The 16,093-nt window shown below is 35.6% G+C and overlaps 1 protein-coding gene across 7 annotated transcripts in view; it reads left to right on the top strand.

Annotated features, from left to right (window-relative positions):
- Positions 1-16,093, top strand: part of TASOR (transcription activation suppressor) — a 49,550-nt gene that overhangs the window by 12,243 nt on the left and 21,214 nt on the right. For all 7 annotated transcript variants that reach the window (XM_058561486.1, XM_058561477.1, XM_058561459.1 and 4 more), the window contains exons 7-13: positions 1,446-1,570; positions 3,588-3,619; positions 4,341-4,446; positions 5,275-5,378; positions 5,459-5,562; positions 15,559-15,631; positions 15,718-15,789. In XM_058561486.1, the coding sequence (XP_058417469.1) occupies positions 1,446-1,570; positions 3,588-3,619; positions 4,341-4,446; positions 5,275-5,378; positions 5,459-5,562; positions 15,559-15,631; positions 15,718-15,789 (616 nt within the window). The remainder of the gene's footprint in view (positions 1-1,445; positions 1,571-3,587; positions 3,620-4,340; positions 4,447-5,274; positions 5,379-5,458; positions 5,563-15,558; positions 15,632-15,717; positions 15,790-16,093) is intronic.

Genomic DNA, 16,093 nt, shown 5'->3' with positions numbered 1-16,093 from the left:
CTATTCAGATACAATAGCCTGGTGCTCCCTACCTGTAGACTGTGACTCTAGCCTGGTTTGTTGTATGATTGCTGCCCTCAACACACCTTATTTCATTTTGAAGCCTTGGCTTCTCCTGGCCTAGATCTTGGCCTAGAAAGGTCTCTTGCTTAATAAAATACTACTCATCCTTCAAGGTAAAGTTGAAGTCCCTTGAAATAACCTTAATTCATATCATTTTGTATTATTGATTTGATAGATATTTTCTATTTTTATTAACATTTTTCTAAGATGCAAACAGAATTAATTTTTTAAGCTTTATTCAAATGTAATTGATATACAGTAAACACATACTTAAAAGTGTAACACATGATGAATTTTGGTCATTATTTTTTTATGATGTTTGACTATGAAGTAATGTTATTCTTTTTAACAAATGTATGAAAAATGTATATGTCCAAATGGATTGTATGTGAAAAGTAGTGGTGCTAACCTCCCTGCAAATGTTCTTTCTTTTTTTCTTTAATTTTTACTTTATTTACATAAAATAAAATTTATTCTTGCTACTTTCTTTTTGAAGAATCTCAGTGGGCAAGACACCTATTGTTGGGGCCTTTTAGCAAAAATTAATATTCACCAAAGTCATCTGGGCTGACTCATTTGATTACCTTCTGGGCAGTAGTAGTGTTGGTAGGTGTGGGATGTAACTATGAAGTAATTATTGGTTTTTCTAGCAGAATTTGTAAACTGGCTTGATGTTTCCAAAAAATTTGTAGGCATTTTTAGAGTAACAATAACATTGTTAAAATCAGTAGTTTGAATGGACTTTGAAGGGCAATGCTTTGTTTACAAACTAGGGCATTCTTTTAAATGAAAATCACTAGTCTGCAAGTCACAAAACCCTAATTTAATGAATGTTGTGAATAAGTGAAGGAGAGAGATAGATGGGTAGTAGGAAGAGGGTCAGCTACCTTTGTCACCTATGATTGTGGTCTCTTTCACCTTCCCTTTGCTGCTTTGTCTGCATATGGAGCCAGGAATGTGTTTGTGTTTTTCTTTTTGAAATAATGAGCAAAATGCTAGGTTTGGTTGAGATTGTTCCTTAGTATTTTACTTTTTGTATCAAATTGGCTTTTCTGGGCTGACCTGGGAGCTTAGGCTCCATTTGTAACATTTTTATGAGGACATTTGTTGCACATTCCCAGTGGTCAGCTCTTCAGAAGTAAACTTTTGGAATACCTATTAGTATCCTGGCATCTGATATATACAGAAGCAGAATATTTTATAAAATAAATATAGAGTACAAATTATTTTAGTTAAATTGACGAGCAGTACTTAAAGATATTTTCTATTAGAGGCACTTAAATGGTGTTATATTTCTCAAAACTCAGGGAGATAAATATAAGATTCCACTGTGTACTTCTTGCCTTCTTAAAGAAATTAATTTTGCTTTTCCTTATTTTTAGTATTATTTTTATGAGTATGGCTTTGATGAGCTAAGGCGAAGACCAAGACACGTGTGTCCATATGCAGTTGTGTCTTTTACTTACAAAGATGATATACAAACTCCGAAGTTTGCGCCTTCATCAAGGTAAAACTTATGCGTTTTAGATATCATCCAGAGTGGTATTATGTTACGTAACCTGTGTGCTGAGTTGGGAGAAACGCTTTGTTTTCTTTTCTTTTTTTTTTCTTGCCTTGAAATTAAATACATAAATGTTCATGATGACTTTTAAAAGGTTAATGTGAGGGACAGATACTTAAACCATGTGGAAATACAAACTAAAATTTACTTGAACCTCACTGGTTAACTTTTTTTACGTTGATGCTGAAGGTTTGTGTAGTGGAGTAAATGCAGTTTTTAAAAGTGAAATTTTGTGTATTAGCTCTCTTGGAATTGGAGAACTTCTGTAAAAGATGCCCCACCCCCACCTCAAACTAGTTAAATCAAAAATTTATTAAGGAGCCTAGGCATTGGTAGTTGTTAAAAGCTTCCAGGTGATTCTGATTTCCAGTCAGTTGAGTACCATTGATAATTTCTTATAAGCTGTAATATAAGGTGACCAAATAAAAAACAGTTTCCCTTTTTTTCCCCACGTGGTGATTCCAGAAAATGTTTTGGCAGAATTGAATAAGTAAGCTTATAGGGATATAGGTAAAATGGTCAAATGTGTACTTATTTTTACTTTGAATACCCATGTTTAAAGTCGTGTATGATATCTATTAATTTAGAAATACTGCTATTTTAAAAAGCCACATTTCGTGAAACATACACATTTTTTTAAGGTTGACCTGTTTAATCAGTTTTCCAGAGCAAATCATCTTGTCTTCATTTAAATTGTTTGAGATCCAGCACTTTTTTCATGTCAGTGAATAGCCGTGGAAACCATCCACAGCCACAAGTACTAACTCACATAATATCCAAACAGTGTGTTTTTCATTTTTTTTGTGGCTCTTTATTTATGATCTCCATGATACATTTACTATAGTGCCTTTCAATAGTGATCTTTGAAAGAGAACCGGCACTTAATAATTATGAGGTCATATCCCCAGGTATAATGACTGTCATTTGTTTTTGCCTCGTCTTTGCTTCCATCTGTTAACCTCCATATCATTTAAAATGAGCATTGATTGAACACGTTGCTGTACCTTGAATGCTGCCATGAATGCTTCTACTCCAGGACGTCTGCATTTGCTGTTCTCTCTCTTTCCCCAATTAGCTGCATAGTTGACACCTACACTTCCTTCAGATCTCTCCTTAAAGGTGACCTTATCAGTGAGGTCTTCTGTGATTTTTCTTTTTAACCCCCATACTGTTAGTCTCTTTCTCCATTGCACTTAAAACCATCATCATCTATAGTAAACTATAACTTACTTTTTGATTGTTGTTTGTCTTCCTCATGCGATTGTAAGCTCAGTGAAGGCAGGGGTTTTTGCTCATCCTTCTAATCCTGTTACCTAGAACTGTGCCTAGTAAATAATAGGAGCTTAGTAAGTGTTTATTGAGTGATGAATGAATATATTTAAATATATAATGAGGCTGTTTCTTTGAATCTCGTCACCAAAATAAAATAATTGACAGAGACTTTAACGGACTCTATTCTTTCCTGATGGATATTTTTGGGAAAAACAGCTCTATTAAATTTGGGCAAATATGATAATTCAAGCCATGTAAATAATTCTGTTTTCTTCCAGTAGACTTGGATTTACTAAATGTTGTAATAAGTAAGTAATTTGTTCTTCCTACTTGGAGGAAGGATTTAATTCTCTTATACAGTATGCCATTAAAAATTGCACTTATATGCCTGCGCTCCGCTTTGGTGGCCCAGGGTTCGCGGATTCAGATCCTGGGCGTGCACCGACACACTGCTTGTCAAGCCATGCTGTGGCGCCGTCCCATATAAAGTGGAGGAAGATGGGCACAGATGTTAGCCAGGGCGAGTCTTCCTTGGCAAAAAAGAGGAGGATTGGCATGGCATATTAGCTCAGGGCTGGTCTTCCTCACCAAAAAAAAAAAAATAGCACTTATATCAAGGTCCTGAATGTTAACTTTCATGTTGTTACCCATCAGTAATGTTTTTCTTTTCTTTTGAAAAATTTATTTATAGATCTAACAGCTTTAATGCAGATAGAAACACAGGTAAGACTCTCATATTTCTTTCCTTCAGTTTTATAAATCGAAAGAATAAGTACAAATAATAAAAAATTAATAATTAAGTCCGTTTTTTATTTTTATAATGAATGGGAATCTGCAAAGTATGAAAAAGAGGGTGAGGCCATGTTATGTTGTAGCATCAACATTTGGTTGTCCAAACAAGGTTTCCTTTGAGAAGCTGCTGCTGCTGCTGGTTTTAGCACTTTGATAAAGGTAAAAAATAAAGCAAGTTTCACAACTCAGCCTTTTAAAAGTGTTAAATTCATCAGAGGTTTAGAATTTGGAAGAGATAGAGAAGATTAAAGCTATGGTGACATTTTCTATCTTCAGGTTTCTCCACAATGAAAAGAGAACGAGTAGAAGGTATTAGACATGGGAATTCGTGTAGTTAACTGGATTTAGTATAGTCTCCTTTGGGAGAAATAAGAGGGCAGTAACTGTATTCTTTGCTCCTCAGCTTTCTGATATGAGGACATTTAGACAAATAAATTTGTTATTCTTGGCAGCTAGAATAGTTTTGTAGGGGAAAACATACCTGAAACAAAAATCCTAATGTTCGAACTCTCCTGTAAATAGAATGTCAAGTTTTGTTGTTGTTGTTCTCTTTAAACCTTTTTTCTAGATTTTTTCCCCATATTTCTGGTAAACATATATTTGCTTCTGAGCTGCCAAGAGGCTGAATTGTGTCATTATTCTTTTCATTTAGATAAATATAACTACACCTTGTGGAAGGGACAGCTTTTAAATAAAGGAAAGCTTTTGTGTTACATTTCTCTGAGGTCAGCCACTCGTGCTTTTTTGCCCATCAAGCTGTAAGTATGTTATATTACAAGAAAATAGCAATTAGTGGTTGCTAATTGTTCAGTTTCTTCTTTTGCTCTTTTTTCTTACTTATATTTAGGTTTTACTTTGGTCTGTAAGAACTTAAATATAAATATTAGTTTGTTTTAAAAAAGATTGATTTGATAACTTCAGAAACTTATTTGGTAAGGTGAGCTCTTTGCTTTTCTGCCTTCATTTGAGGATGGGCTAAATAGTCATATTTGTGGCATAAAACTTGTTCTTAGTGATATTTAATCTTAAAAGTGATTTTTCAAAGTTTTATCCTAATTAGATATCTGTTTCATTTAGCAATTTGAACATGATAGACTTAAAAGTTATCAGTTCGTTGTTGGAAACAGCTTTATGTGGTGAGTTAAGTTAAAATTTATAGGCTGTTTTCAGTCTTGTGCAACATGTGTTGAAATAGAAAGGTCTCAAGTGATCTTTTGCTACCACCGCAATAGACATTATGGACCTTCATAAATGTTTGAAGATTATTTTAATAGTTCATACTTGAATTGTCTTTAATAAAATGACAACCTTTTATCCTTTGTGGTTAGTAAATTTGGCATATAGGATTAGCTTCTGGCTTAAAGAGGAAAAGTTGGTAATATTGTCAGGCTGTCTACCTACCTGTGCATGTATCTGGACTTCCCATATCAAATCCTCTTTAGAATAAAGTGCAATATTAATAAATATGCTCTTCCGTTTTCCATCAAGATACGTGTGTGTGTGTGAGAGAGAGAAAGATAACATTGCTATTATGTATGAGTTAAAAATACAGGTAAGGCAAACATGCTTTTTCAATTTTCTTTCAGTCCTGAGAAGTTAGATGTTGAAACAGTTATGAGTATTGATCATCTGAAACAGAAAATCCCGCCAGCGTTGTTTTATAAGGAAACATACTTAGGTCCAAATGAAGGTAAAGTAATTTAATTTTACTGAAATACATAAGAAGCAGACTTGATTTGAATATTTACTATGTATTTTTTCTTACGTCAGTTTTGAAGAATGGAATGTATTGCAGCCTTTATGAAGTTGTAGAAAAGACAAGAATTGGAAGTAACATGGAGAGTTTACTGCAAAAACTAGAGAAAGAAAAACTTGTGAGTGAAAGGTTTTAAAATGTTCCTCATTCTCCCTTAGAAACATGCATATTAATAAGTGATCATATTAATATCTCAGTTTATTTCATTTTTACCTCTGAAAGTACCACAAGGTCTCTGTGTTGCTATCATTTAGTTAACAGCATTTTACTATGGCCTCTGGTACTCTTATTTTTAACCATGACACTAGACCTTCTATAAACTAGTCTTCCCCATGAAGTAACTTTATTGTATTTTGTGATTGTGACTGTGATATTCAACAAATATTTATTGAATATCATTTTCTTATGCAGAATATATAGTTTAGTAAAGAATGAGACGAAGAGACTGTTCTTCTGGATTATACCGAGGGATAAATGGAGTTACTTAGATAGGTGTGGTTTGTTCCAGTAGAGACAGTGTTACATTTGAAGATCCAAAAATAACAAGGCACTTGGAGAGGTTGAAGGGATAAAAGAACAGTCTGGTAGTTGGGGGAAAGTAGTAGAACATGAGACTGGAAAAGTGTGTAGGGGGCTATGTCCTATTGTATCACGCAGACAATGTTCAGATGTTTGGAAGTTTGGACTTGATCCTAAGAGCAAAGGATTTTAAAGGGAGTGGAATGAGGTGTTGATTGTGTGTGCAACGTGATCAGATCTGTATTTCGAAAGTTTACCTTCGTTACTCTGTAGAGAATGCATTGAACTGGGGAGATGAGATAGGAAACTATTACATTAGAGGGTGATGGTGGGTTGGATGAGAAAGGTAAGAATGATGATATAAGAAGAGACTGATTTAAGAGATATTTACTAGGTAGTATCCAATTTAATAGATACTGACTATATTGAGTTTCAGTAGAGGGATTAAGTCAGTCATCAGATTGTGATGGGTTCAGGAATGAATGGAAAATGAATATGTGAAGCTAATTTGTACAGTTAGCTGAAGGAGAGAAGGTGGTTGCAGAGAAGAGGAGTGGCTATTCCAAGTTTTCTATTAACATGAGATAGATGAGCTCATGTTTAAATGTTGATGGGATATTCCAGTAGAGAAGGAGAGAAGTTTTTTGCGCAGGTATGCCATTTAATCAAGTTTTACAGCAGTTGACTTCTTTGTACTCCTCATTTTGTTGAGCCTCAATTTCTAGGCAGTCAAATGGAGATTTATATCAGTGATTTTCAGAACCTGCAACTTCATTTTTAATGGCTACATAGAGTTTTGTTGTATGCATATATATTTGCTTAATCATTCCATTGTTTATAGATGAGAGAGTCACATTATATACAAAACTTTTAGGCAGAGTTTATACACTTATGAATTGGTGGATACATAGCAATAATTTTTTTTACTAACCTGCTAGAAACCTTTGGGCTTAGGCGTCATAGAACACCCACATGTGCACACGCACACACATGCAGATTCACTACATATGAACATACTCTTATATGTACATTTCTTGTTTTCCTCTGAAAGCCTGTCTGTAATACAAGTATTCCTCATGATCAAAATCTGTTCAATTCTTGAGTTCAGAAAGTGAAAATGAAAGTTTAGATACTAGGTTGGATATAGTGGGATATTGAGTTATCCAAATCTGTTTGGTCCTTACATTTCAGAGAATGAGTATTGAGAGTCTGGACAGTGAGGAGTTTATCAAAAAATTACCGTATCTGTTGAGTTCCTAATGGTGAGATTCAGCATAGGAAGGATACTGGCATTTGGTCTCCGCCTGAGTAGGTATTATATTAGGTTCATGGAGAATGGGGTCTTCCCAGAATCAAGAAGTAAAGTAAGATCCTAAATCTTAGAGGGCACGGGCATTCCATAGTTCACACTGTGTGAATCTAATGGACGTAGGTATTTTGTGTAGCTACCCCTTTTCCTGCAAAATTCATTCTCATGGTAATGGGAGGTGCATTGGGGCTATTGGGTTCTTAATAATTTTATCCTGAATTACGTACACGAGGTGTTCTAGATCAGACAGATTTAGTGAAGACTTCAAAGTAAGTAGTAAATGAGTTAGCCCTCCTTTGCCCTAGTCCTTACCCTTAGGGCAACACAATGAGAGAGAGGTTAATTAGCCTATGCAAGTATCTGGATATTCCATAGGCAAGAGATGAGGAAAAATGATTTTTCTTTGCTTATAAAGGGAAGGAGGCAGCTAGCTCCCTCCCCTCCTGAAAAGGTCTCCTTGAAATATAATGAATATTAACTTCAACTCTTTGGTAAATAAATAAAATCTCTTTAGGAGCCAGGTGGCCCTCTTGGACCTAAAGACATCTCCAGATTCCTGTGACTCATTCCAACTTAAAATGTAAACGCCTAGGGAGATAGCTCTTTAGTCTTCCTGGTATCTTGGGACTTAACCTAGGAACCTAATCTGTGCTGTAACCTCTTGGCCCTCGTGTGTACCTACTTGGCACTCTCAGGGAAATAAGAAAAATTTAATTATCCTTTTGGGTTGGAGCAATTGACTAGATGATTGGCTACAGATCTAATTCTTAAGATATGTGAAGAGTAAAATATTTCTGGAGGGAATTAAAGCAAACATTTCCTATCTTTATATCATATACATTTCTGCCTATCAGAAGGCTAGGGCTTTTTGCAGGAGCACTGAGAAATCCAGGGATGTTTTATTTTCCCACAGGGAGATTTATGAAATAAGTGAAATTATATGAGCTCTCTTTTGGTTGGTGGTAAGTCAAGTTAATTCCTTTTTTTTTTTTTTTTTTTTTTTGGTGAGGAAGATCAGCCCTGAGCTAACATCCATGCTAATCCTCCTCTTTTTGCTGAGGAAGACCGGCTCTGAGCTAACATCCACTGCCAATCCTCCTCCTTTTTTTTTTCCCCCAAAGCCCCAGTAGATAGTTGTATGTCATAGTTGCACATCTTTCTAGTTGCTGTATGTGGGACGTGGCCTCAGCATGGCCAGAGAAGTGGTGTGTCGGTGCGCACCTGGGATCCAAACCGGGTCTGCCAGTAGCGGAGCGCGCGCACTTAACCACTAAGCCACGGGGCCGGCCCAAGTTAATTCTTAAAAAAAAAAAAATGAGAGATCCCTAAATTTGAATATTGTCTGTGATGTGAACATTCGTCTACATATCTCTTGATGTACATGTACAAGATTTTTTCTCTCAGGTATATAATATATTAGATTTATTATCTATAAGTAGAATTATTGAATCATAATATAGGCACGTGACTGGCTTTATAAGATAATGCCATATTATTTTAAGTGGTTGTACCAATTTATATCCCCCCAATACCAGGAAGTTCCTGTTAATTCACATACTCACAATTGCTTGGTTTAGTTAGACTTTGGCAAAATCTTGCCATTCTGGTAGGTGTAAAATAGTATCTTATTGTGATTTTAGCTTGTATTTTCCTGCAATACGATGAGTTGATCATCCTTTCATAAATTTACGTCTTTTAATGGTCAGTTGCCTGTTTTTCCTCTGAGTGGCTTATGTTTTCTTACTAATTTGAGGAGATTTATATATATTTTGGGTACTAATACTCAGCTATGTATGCTACAATTTTTTTTTTTTTAATAATTTGTGCTTGCCTTTTTACTTTTTACTCATGGTGTTTTTTGAAGAACAGATATTCTTAACTTTAATGTAGTTGAATTTATCTGCCTGAATGTTAAGCACTGTTGGTGACTTCTTTAAGAAATTTTTCCTTCCCCCTAGGTCTTACAGATACTGCCCTATATTTTCTTCTGAATGTGTTATGATTTTGCCTTTGGCACTTAAGACTTTGAAAATATGTATATATTATTTTGCTTTTTGTTTTTTGCGTGATATACTATAGAAATCCAACTTCGTTTTTTTCCCCCCATATGAATAACAAGTTGTTCCTGAACCATTTACTGAATAAACCATCCTGTCTCCACTAAAGAGTCTTGATACCAGGTAGGGCAAATTGCCCCACTTTTTTAATCCTTCTTAGGAGTGTTTTGCTATTTGAGATTCAGCGTTTTTTCAAAAAATTTTATAATCAGCTTGTTACGTCCCCCCTGCCCCCCCAAAAAAAACCCTGTTGGGATTTTTTTTATTCGAATTGTGTTAAATTTGTAGATCAAATTTGAGAGAATTGACGTCTGTGCGATAGCTGTCTTATCCATGAACAAGATTATCTCTACTTCTCTAGGGTATTCTTTTAAGAGTTTTATAATTTTATGGATACAAGTCTTGCTCATTTTTTGTTAGATTTGTCCCGAGACATCTTATATTTTTTGATGATGTTGTAAACACTGTTTTCCATTTCAGTACATTTTCTGTTTGTGTGTATAGAAATGTAATTGACATTTATATATCGATTTTATCTCAGATCAGTATATGAAATTTGCATAATTTATTTTTGTACGTTCTTTGGGATTGTTACATAGATGTCATTATCTGGGAGCAACATTGTTTTGTTTTTTCCTCTCTAGTCTTTATGCTCTTTATTTCTTTTTCCTGTGTTACTATGCAATCTAGGATCTCTAGTACGATGTTGAATAAAAACGGTGATTGTAGGCATTCTTGTCTTCTTGATTTTCAAAAGAACACTTCTAACATTAACCATTAGGTGGGAAGTTTACAGTAGGTTTTTCATAGATACCTATATCAGTTTAAAATTTTTCCTTTTTTTTTTTAACTGTGAATGGATTTTTAATTTTATTGAATGCTTTATTTATTTATTTGTTTATTTATTGCATTTATCAAGATGGTTACAGGCATACCTTGGAGATATTGTGGGTTCGGTTTCAGACCACCGCAATAAAGTGAGTCACACAAATTTTTTGGTTTCCCAGTGCATATGAAAGTTATGTTTATACTATACTGTAGTCTATTTAGTGTTCAGTAGCGTTATGTCTAAAAGATCAATGTACATACCTTAATTTAAAAAGTTCTTTATTGCTAAAAAATGCTAACCATCATCTGAGCCTTCAGCGAGTCATAATCTTTGTACTAGTAGATGGTCTTGCTTTAATGTTGATGACTGCTGACTGGTCAGTGTAGTGGTTGCTGAAGGTTGGGGTGGCTGTGGCAATTTCTTAAAATAAGACAACATGAAGTTTGCCTCAATTGGTTGAGTTTTCCTTTCAGGAACAATTTCTCTGTAGCATGCAATGCTGTTTGATAGCATTTTACCCACAGTAGAACTTCTTTCAACATTGGAGTCAGTCCTCTCAAACCTTGCTACTGCTTTGTCAACTAAGTTTATGTCATATTCTAAATCCTTTGTTGTCATTTCAACAGTCTTCACAGCATCTTCACCAGAAGTAGATTCCATCTCAAGAAACCACTTTCTTTGCTCATCCATAAGAAGCAACTTCTCATCCGTTAAAGTCTTATCATGAGATTGCAGCAATTCAGTCACATCTTCCAGCTCTACTTCTAATTCTAGTTTTCTTGCTGTTTGTACCACATCTGTGGTTACTTCCTCCACTGAAGTCTTGAAGCCCTCAAAGTCATCCATGAAGGCTAGAATCAACTTCTTCCAAACTCCTGTTAATGTTGATATTTTGACCTCTTCCCGTGGATCACGAATGTTCTTAATGGCATCTAGAAGGGTGAATTCTTTCCAAAAGATTTTCAATTTACTTAGCCCAAGTCCATCAGAGGAATCACTACCTATAGCAGCTATAGCCTTACAAAATGTATTTCTTAAATAATAAGACTTGAATATTGAAATGACTCCTTGATCCATGGGCAGCACAATGGATGTTGTGTTATCAGGCATGAAAACAGCATTAATCTCATTGTATATCTCCATCTGAGCTCTTGGGTGACCAGGTACATGACAATGAGCAGTAATATTTTGAAAAGAATCTTTCTGAGCAATAGGTTTCAACAGTGGGCTGAAAATATTCAGTAAACCATGTTGTAAACAGATGTGCTGTCATCTAGGCTTTGTTGTTCCATTTACAGAGCACAGGGGGAGTAGATTTAGCATAATTCTTAAGGGCCCTAGGATTTTCAGAATGGTAAATGAGCATTGGCTTTAACTTAGTCACCAACTGGATTGGACCCTAACAAGAGAGTCAGCCTGCCTTTTGAAGCTTTGAAGCCAGGCATTGACTTCTCTCCAGCTGTGAAAGTCCTAGATGGCATCTTCCAATATAAGGCTGTTTTGTCTACATTGAAAATCTAGTGTGGCCATGTTCATTAGTAGCCATCTTCATCAATTATCTTAACTAGATCTTCTGGATAACTTGCTGCAGCTTCTACATCAGCATTTGCTGCTTCACCTTGCACTTTTATGTTTATGGAGATGGCTTTTTAAACTTGATGAACCAACCTCTGCTAGCTTCAAACTTTTCTTCTGCCAGCTTCCTCACCTCTCTTGGCCTTCATAGAATTGAAGAGAGGTAGTGATTTGCTCTGGATTAGGCTTTGGCTTAAGAGAATGTTGTGGCTGCTTTGAGCTATCCAGACCACTAAAACTTTGTCCATATCAGCAATAAGGCTGTTTCGCTTTCTTATCATTTGTGTGTTCACTAAAGTTCAAAAACTTTTCCTTTGCATTCACAACTTGGCTAATTGTTTGGTGCAAGAGGCTTAGCTTTCGACCTGCCTTTTTCATTAAGCTTAATCATCTCTAGCTTTCGATTTAAAGTGAGAGACATACGACTCTTCTTTTCACTTGAACACTTAGAGACCATTGTAGGGTTATTAATTAATTTGGTGAGGGAGATTGGCCATGAGCTAACATCTGTTGTCAGTCCTCCTCTTTTTGCTAAGAAAGACTGGCCCTGGGCTAACGTCCATGCCCACCTTCCTCTGCTTTATATGGGACGCCGCCACAGCATGGCTTGGCCAGCGGTGCGTCGGTATGCGCCCAGAATCTGAACCTGCAAACCCCGGGCTGCTGAAGTGGAGTGTGCGCACCAACTACGCCACCAGGCTGGCCCCTCCTTCATTATCTTTAGACTGTCTTTCTAGGACTCTGAAGCATCATGTGTCAGACCTTTTCATTTTGTTCTCCGTGTCTGTTAACCTCTCTTGTGTTTTCCATCTACTTGTTTCTCTGTGCTGTATTCTGAGTAATTTCGTCATAGCCATCTTCTGGTTTACAAATTCTGTCTTTAGCTCTTTAGCTGTGTCTAATATACTGTTTAATTCATTCATTGAGTTTCTAATTTCATAAGGAATATTTTTGATTTCTAAAAGTTATATTTGATTCTTTTTGAGATCTGCCTGATCTTTTTTTTTTTTTTTTTTGTGAGGAAGATCAGCCCTGAGCTAACATCCACGCCAACCCTCCTCTTTTTGCTCAGGAAGACTGGCCCTGAGCTAACATCCATGCCCCTCTTCCTCTACTTTATATGGGACACCGCCACAGCATGGCCTGACAAGCGGTGTGTTGGTGCGTGCCTGGAATCTGAACCCGGGCCGCCAGCAGCAGAGCGCACGCAATTAACCACTACGCCACGGGGCCAGCCCCCTGATCATTTTTTTTTAGTAAACAGGTTCTTGTTAGTTCTTTCAGAAATATTTATTGAGTACCTGTTATGTGCCAGGCACTGTTCTAGGAGGTGGAGATTATATTCTGATATTCCTTTTTTTTTTATTATTGAAATAAGATTCACCGTTTTAGTCATTTAAAGTGTACAATTTAGTGATTTTTAGTAAATTCACAATGTTCTGTAACCATCACCACTATCTAATTCCAGGACATTTTCAACACCCATTAAGCATTCACTCCGCATTTCTTCCTCCTCCCAGTCCCTGGTGATCACTAATCTACTTTTATCTTTATGGATGTATGTATTCTGGACATTTTATATAAGTGGAGTCCTGCACTATGTGGCCTTTAGTGCCTGGCTTCTTTCACTTAGCATAATACTTTTAAGGTTCATGCATGTTGCAACATGTATCAGTACTTCATTCCTTTTTCTGGCTGAATAATAATTCATTGTGGATAATGCCACATTTTGTCCATTCATCAATTGTTTCCAGTCTGGCTATTATGAATATTGCTGCTATGAACATTTGTGTACCAATTTTTGTGTGAACATGTTCTCAATTCTGCCGATTATTTTGTTTATTTCTTTAAATATTTCATACCTGTTGTTTTATATATTGCATCTGATAATTCCAGTTTGAAGTCCTTAGGTATTTGAATCTGTTGTTTCTGCTGAATTTTACTTAGGGTAGCTTATCTCCTCCTAAGCTTGGTGATTTAAGATTGTGAGCTTAATATTTTATATTTTTAATGCATTTTTGTTTTTGTACCACATTACCTGTAATGTTATCTGGAAAGTCAAAATAGTAGAATCAAGTAACAAAAATCTACAGACTGGGTTAATATTATTTTCTGAGGGGGAAAGAAACAGTAGCTGTAATAAATAGAGGCAGCAGGAGCACAGGGTTCACAGGTATTTCCTTTTCTACAGGGTTGAAAGTGTTTCTTCGGGCTCAGGGCCTCTCTCTGCCTGTGTTGTTTCTGGGTGTAGAGTCCTGGTGCTCCATGGGTCTCTGCGGACATTGAAACCCCTTAGAGGACAAGGGTCTTTAGGCCACTAAGCCAGTGGAATTTAAAAAACCTGGTATTTGGAGTGGGTAAGAAGTTAAAAGAATCTGTTTTTCCTCAGTGAGCACAAAACATGAAAATCTCATTCATGCTTCCCAGCTTCCTGTTCTGACAACCAGAAGCTGGGTAAAATGTTAAAAGGGATATGATGTATAAAACATTTTGGATAAAAGTGTTTGTCTGAAACAAAAATTCTGCAGGTACCTTGTCCACCTTACTTTTGAGTGTTCAGTGTTTTTATTAAATGTAAATTGGTAGCAAAGTCACTTCTTGTCCTTTAAATTGTTGATTCTTACACAGACTTGGTTTACTGGAATTGTTTAATAGGAATTTAGGTAGCACAAATTTTCTTTCAGAATCCGAATATCCTTTTGTGTTCTACTGCCATGCTCAGTTCTTCCTTTACTTACCCTTTCTTTAATCCAAAAATATTGTGAACTATTTCAGTAGCCCCTGAACTGAATTCTTCACGTTACATCATTTTCTTTCCTCTCCTACACGGTGCTGTCAAAGATTTTTTGTTTTTTAGGGAACACTCCAGTTTACAAGGGTTTAGTTTCAAGGGCATTCCTGGCTAACCTGGCATTCTTGTCTTTATACCATCTAGCCCATTTGTCTTATACGTTTATCCTACTCTGTCCTCACCTTTTTGCCAATCATGAGTGCTCTGATGCCTGCAAACTGTCCATTATATTATAACTCTGCCTTTGCTCATGATGTTGCCTCTATTGAAATGTGCTTCCCACAATCTCAGGGTCTTGGCAGTGTACCCATCCTTCAGAATCCACTTCCAGTACACTAAGTATTTTTTCCAGCCATAAACAAACTGTATTTTTTCCCTTCCTGTTGCTTTGTAAATCTTTTAGAGAACTTTTCTGTCTTATCTAATTATTGATATTTCTTGTGTTACTCTCTCCACCCAATTATAAACTATTCAGAATCAAGGATCTTGTGTTGCTTGTGTTTGACATTATCTCTGGCAAGGAAAATTGCCTTACATGTGAAAGATGTTCGTTAAATGTGTGAAGAATTAGATTATAGCAACACATTTCATTTGAGATTAGCCTGAACTCTTAAAAGGCAGCATTTGTGTCATACTTGTTTTATATCTCCAACATCCAGCACACTGCCTTGGCAATTAATAACATAATTGTCTTTTGAATTGCTGAGGAAAATATTTGAAGTCCTTAGTTTGGTCCTTGTATTTTAGCTTCAAGGAAAAATCAACAAGCTGGTTTCACAGTTAATTAGGGGAATTCTTTCAGTAATATTTTCTTATTAAAGTTAAGAAAACTGAGGACTTTTTGTTTCATTGGAATCCTGTTAATCAGAGAGTTGGTGTAAAGAGATTTTAACTAATTCAGTAGCAATATTTTTCCTAAAAAGATGATCAAGAACTTTTTGTTTTCTTTATAATTAGTAAAAATTGCTGTGTGTCTGCTGTATAGTGAGTAATAATAAAGCAGATTCAACTCCTTCCCTCTTTCAAAAATGCAGGTTCTTGTTAAACCTTTGGGAGATCGAGGATACCTTTTTCTTCTCTCTCCTTGTCAAATGGTTTCTCCATATGGTAGGTGATCTCTCTTGTTTTTATAATTCTTTTTTAACTTTTTAGTTAAAACGCATTGCTAATGAATTTGACTTCTGTTTTTTTAGAACATCCAACTGCCAAGCCTCGAGTCTTACATGCTTTGTTTCTGTTTCAAGAACCTAGAGGCATAGTTACTGGTAAGTTCTTTGAATATCTAAATCTAGTTACGCATAATACCTACATTTTATTGAAAATTTCCAGATAACTCACTAAGCATTTTATCTTTCTTACATCATGTTTTGGGAAATACTGGAGGTATTAAGAGGTATTAGCAATATAAAACACAAATTATATGACGTGATTTTTTTTTTAATTATGAAAAATTATTTGGGTTTTATCAGTGTTTTCATAAAATAAACGGTTGTAATTGTAACAATACTATAGCTTAGTTTTTCAGAGTTTTATATTATTATAAGATTTTTTAGCTTAATTCATTTTTGC

Source organism: Diceros bicornis, chromosome 2 (assembly GCF_020826845.1).
Source record: "Diceros bicornis minor isolate mBicDic1 chromosome 2, mDicBic1.mat.cur, whole genome shotgun sequence".
Classification (NCBI taxonomy): Eukaryota; Metazoa; Chordata; class Mammalia; order Perissodactyla; family Rhinocerotidae; genus Diceros; species Diceros bicornis.
This window is presented reverse-complemented; position numbering and strand designations above follow the sequence as displayed.